We start from the raw sequence: 5,288 nt of genomic DNA, 5'->3' as shown, positions 1-5,288 counted from the left end.
TGCATTGATTTCACAGTGTAGGTGTATCCAGAGAAGGATCATGGACCTTGCGAAACTGCAATCCCCAAGACCATCTCATGGAGACATGGCATTTAAAGTGAGGTCCAACTGCAGTCATTGCACAGTGTAGATGCACCCAGACCTTGGGAAACTATAACTCCCAGGAGGACTCCCTTGCATGGAGCTATGGCATTTGAAGTAGGGTGCAAGGACATTCATTCCATATTGTAAATGCACCAAGAGAAGGGTATGAACCTTGGGAAACTGTAACTCCCAGGACTGCACAGCACGGAGATATGGCATAACAATAATATTCCTCCTCTCCTGGCTTTCCCATGCAACACAAGGCACAGGCATATCACGGAGGGAAGGGAAGGACCCAGAAAGCCTATCTTTTAAAAAGGTATCATTCTGGCAAAGTAAACACTCAGTGAGCAAGCGGTACCACTTTCCTCCCATAACTTCCCCTCCCAGAAACTGGGAAATTGGCCAGTTCTCTAATGCTATCACATGAGAAAACAGGCCAAACATCTGGATAATTCCCCCAAAACTCTTCTTCCCGGCCACCTCCTGAAATATTCGAAAAGGATGCTGGCCCCGCGCTTAAAATACGCACAGAATGCTCCATCCGACACTTGAAGCCAAACTCATGTGATGGGAACAGTGGCTTCCCGGATTTGAAGTGTAGCACTCCGTGTGATGAAGTAATAATAAGTGAGGGTCCGGCTCTGTGATCCTGGCTGAGGCCGAAAGGGGGCTGAGACACAGCGCAGTTGTCAGCAGCTACGTGGCCTCCAGTCTCTTGGGGGCGCTGTGCATGTGACGCTGCATGTGCCTGGAACAGGAGAAAGGCCTTTCTCTCCCCCAAAGTGGCTGCCTCATGGTTTCGGCCTGCTTTGGTCTTGAACAGTTGTATGAACGTGTAGGCCTCCTTTGGCCTTTCAATTGGTTACACCAAATTTAGCCAATGTTTAGGCCTCCGAGATTTTAAAAAACCGGGCCTTTAAAATGAAGTCTGATTAAGGTGTCCTTTGTGGTTGGGTGGCTCACGCTCTCTCAGCCTCAGGAAGGAGGCCAGGGGAACCCCTCTGAGCCCTTCTGGCAGGACTGTGCTTTAAGTGCTGGGCGAATCACTCTCTCTCAGTCTCAGAGGAAGAAGGGAATGCAGCTCCTCTCAACCCCCAGGCTGGCGGCAGCAGCGAAGGGCCAAAATCTCTGGGGACAGAGCACTGGCCACATGTGATCAAAGGTTTTTGCATCATATATCGTTTATGAACAGGAGGTCCCCGGCTTACAAACAAGGTTGGGTCTGTTCTTAAATTGAATTGCTTCTAGGCTTTAACAATTCTTTAAACCCAGTACACATATTTAAACTATGTATTTATTCTGATCCTGTTTTGTTAATTTTCACTTGCTTATGATTCTTGGTTTTATATTATGTCCTGTCTTTTTGCTTATGTATGTGTTATGATTTAATTTTGTTGTAAGCCACCCAGAGTCCTTTTGGAGAGGAGTCGGGATATAAATAAAGTGCCTCTGTTCCTGTGGGAATTGGATTTTGAAAAAATTGGCTTGCTGTGGAAACAAGGATTGGTGAGAAAGCTTCCTTTGAGACATCTTTTCCCCAGGATAACTCTTTCAGGATTGAATTTCCCTTCCAAGGGGTAGATTTCTTTCACTTTCTGTTGTCTCACCCCTGCTCTTAAGTGTAAGTTGGATGTTTTTAACTCGGGGACAGCCTCTGTGGAAAAGCCTCCATAGAAGTAGACCAGCACACTCCCAGGCAGCCAATGCCACTCTCCAACATCTCTTACTATCAGGATGTTCTTCCTCATTTTTTCAGTCAAATTTCTTTCCCTGTCATTGGAACTTATTACCCTTCTACATCTTGAAACATGCTTCTCATGTTCCCTCTCTACTTTCTCTTCTAAACAGCCCCCAGGAGAAAGGGAGGAAGAGAGAAAGAAGAGTGGAAGGAAGGAAGGGTGGAAGGGAATGGTGTGAGGAAGGAAATAGAAAAGGAAGGAAGGAGAAAGCAAAGGAAGGAGGACGGAAAGAGGGAAAGAAAAAGAGGGAGGTAAGGAAGGGAAGGAAGGAGGAAGGAAAGAGGGAAGGAAGGATAGGAGAGTGAGAGACAGGACGGCCTAAGAAAAGAACGCAAGGGGCCACTTCCAGCCCCCGGGCCTGGGTTTACCCATACCTGTTCCAACACATCACAAATGAGTTAATTTCCATTGTATCAGTTTTCTTTCCTGGCTTGACCGCAGTACGTGTGAAAAACAGTGTCATGCGGCAGCTAAAAAAGCCAATGGGATTCTGACCTGCATAAATAGGAGTCTAGGGCCCCTGGTGGCACAGTGTGTTAAAGCGCTGAGCTGCTGAACTTGCGGACCAAAAGGTCCCAGGTTCAAATCCCGAGAGCGGAATGAGCGCCCGCTGTTAGCCCCAGCTCCTGCCAACGTAGCAGTTCGAAAACGTGCAAATGTGAGTAGATCAATAGGGACCGCTCCTATTGGCGGGTAGGTAATGGCGCTCCATGCAGTCATGTCGGCCACATGACCTTGGAGGTGTCTACGGACAACACTGGCTCTTTGGCTTAGAAATGGAGATGAGCACCAACCCTCAGAGTAGGTCACGACTGGACTTAACGTCAGGGGAAAACCTTTACCTTAAATAGGAGTCTAGTGTCTAGATTCAGGGAAGTCATGCAACCCCTCTATTCTGCCTTGGTCAGACCAGGCCTGGAATCACACTGTGTCCAGTTCTGGGCACCGCAATTGAAGGGCGATGTTAACATGCTGGTTTAATGGCAAAGGTGCTTCCCAGCACCTCCAATTTTTTCCTGGGAAGAAAAGGTTTCAAGCCACCGCCTCAAAAGCCTATGAATTCAGAGAATCCGCTCCTTCTCTCAAGTTGCAGCAGGAGCAACCACGTCTGAACGCAGCGGGGCGTGGAGCCACTTTTTCAGGAACTGCTTCCTGATGCGTAGGGGTGTGTATGTGGTTCACATAACACACGCCTCTTGTTTACAGGCTTCCCGAGTAGTGGCTCATAGACCCATGTCGAGTTGCAAGCAGAAAGCAAACACAAGACAAGAAGCACTGTCCTGGAAAGAAAGAGAAAGAGAAACTTGGGGCCGGGCAACGCGTTCGGGAGGCGTTTGTCCCTCGGCGGCACCCTTAGCCGGGGAGGGCGCGCGGCACTTGTTTTGGTGAGACGGTGCTGACGGCAGAGAGAGGAGGGCCTCGCGCCGGCGGAGTCCGGCCTCAGAGCAGCATGTGAGGACGGGAAGCGGAGGAGGACGCGCCATGGCCTCGGTTAAGGTGGCCGTCAGGGTCCGGCCCATCAACCGCAGGTGAGAGGGAGGGAAGGAAGAGGGAGGGAGCAAGCAAGCGCCTGCCTCAAACTTCCTCCTCCGGTGGCCCTTGTTATGCACTGGGATTTGGTTCCAGGACACCCAAACCCGCGGGTGCCCAAGCCCCGTTGCGTTCAATGGCATAGTCCAAGCATGGGCACACTTCGGCCCTCCAGGTGGTTTGGACTTCAGCTCCCACAATTCCTAAAAGCCGGTAGACTGTTAGGAATTGTGGGAGTTGAAGTCCAAACCACATGGAGGGCCCAAGTTTGCCCGTGCCTGGCAGAGTCGAAGAGTGCTACTTATATTAGTTTGGAATATATTTTTAACTGATATGTTTTTTAATACTAATGATATTTAATTCTATTTTAATATTTTTAAAACATTGTATTGAAATGCTTTTAATGGAAGCTTTGAGTCCTAGAATAATAGTGTTGGAAGAGACTGCATGGGCCATCTAGTCCAACCACTTGCCATGCAGGAAAGGCACAATCAAAGCACCCTTGACGGATGGCCATCCAGCCTCTGTTTAAAACAGTGGTTTTCAACCTGTGGGTCCCAACCTTTGGGTCCCAGGTGTTTTGGCCTTCAACTTCCAGAAATCCCAGCCAGTTTACCAGTTGTTAGGATTTCTGGGAGTTGAAGGCGAAAACATCTGGGGACTCACAGGTTGAGAACCACTGGTTTAAAAGATTCCAAGGAAGGAGCTTCCACCACAATCCGAGGCAGAGAGCTCCACACTTCATCACACTTGAGCATTTATTCACTTCAATCCACTTTAAATGCTGTAACTGCCTTCTGCAGAACTCTGGGGTTTGTAGTTTAGAGAGGGATCTAATCATCATCATCGTCATCTTTATTTATATCCCGCCCCATCTTCCCGGAAGGATTCAGTGCAGCTTGCAACATATATAAATACAATGAGCAATATGTGCAAAAAATAAATAAGCAGGTAATAATATGACAAGTCAATATAAAAGAGAAAACAAAATAGACAAATTAACGATAAGCGATATAAAATATTAGTTAAAACAATGGTTCCTATAGATTAAATAAAAGCCAAAATACTTGAGTCAAATTATATCTATAAACCAAAGACCTTGTCCATATTAAGGGGATATTAATTAATTGTTGTCAAAGGCCTGTTTGAATAGCCAGGTCTTCAGGTCCTTAAAAGGCATGAGGGTGGCTGTTTGTCTAATTTCCCTGAGGAGGGCATTCCAGAGCCGGGAGGCCACTATTGAGATGGCCCTCTCTCTCATCCTCACCAGCCTCTCTTGCGATCGGGGTTGGTTGGATCGAGAGGGCCTCCCCAGGTGATATTAAAGCCCGAACAAGTTGATAAAGGGAAATCAATTGCATAAATAGGCAGGACCTGGACCATTTAAACTTTTCATCCAAAGAAGCTCTGCGCCTCCGTAAACTACAAACCCCAGAATTCTGCAGGAGGCAGTCACAGCATTTAAAGTGGATTAAAGTGGACAAATGCTCAAGTGTGACCAGGTCCTTATAGTAAAGAAATTCTCCCTAATATTCAGGTGGAAGGAATCTCCTTTTCTGTAGTTTGAACCCATTGCTCCGTTGAGTCCTAGTTTCCAGGGCAGCAGAAAACAAGCCTGCTCCCCTCTTCTTTATGACAGCCTTTCACATATTTATACATGGTGATCATGTCTTCTCTCAACCATCTGTTTTGCAAGGTAAACATACCCAGTTATTTAAGATCTTCCTCATAAGGAACATGGTCTCCAAACCTTTGATCATTTTAGTCACCCTCCTCTGGACACCTTCCAGCTTGTTGATATCCATTTTAAACTGTGGTGCCAAGAATTGGGCACAATATTCCAGCTAAAGAGGTCTAACAAAAGCAGAATAGAGAGGTACAATTTCTTCCCCTGGTCTGGACACTAGACTCCTGTCAAGAGTCAGACGCCAA

The 5,288-nt window shown here is 47.1% G+C and overlaps 1 protein-coding gene across 9 annotated transcripts in view; it reads left to right on the top strand.

Annotated features, from left to right (window-relative positions):
- The first annotated feature begins 2,991 nt into the window (after positions 1–2,991).
- The window catches only part of kif16b (kinesin family member 16B), a 174,452-nt gene continuing 172,155 nt past the window's right edge, over positions 2,992–5,288 (top strand). For 5 of the 9 annotated variants that reach the window (XM_003215243.4, XM_008115058.3, XM_008115032.3 and 2 more), the window contains exon 1: positions 2,996–3,355. In XM_003215243.4, the coding sequence (XP_003215291.2) occupies positions 3,309–3,355 (47 nt within the window). In that variant the 5' untranslated portion in view covers positions 2,996–3,308. Of the gene's footprint in view, positions 3,356–5,288 lie in introns of all 9 variants that reach the window. The other 4 variants (XM_062958377.1, XM_062958355.1, XM_008115011.3 and 1 more) reach the window with 3 other exon arrangements.

The sequence above is a fragment of the Anolis carolinensis genome, chromosome 1 (assembly GCF_035594765.1).
Source record: "Anolis carolinensis isolate JA03-04 chromosome 1, rAnoCar3.1.pri, whole genome shotgun sequence".
Taxonomy (NCBI): domain Eukaryota; kingdom Metazoa; phylum Chordata; class Lepidosauria; order Squamata; family Dactyloidae; genus Anolis; species Anolis carolinensis.
This window is presented reverse-complemented; position numbering and strand designations above follow the sequence as displayed.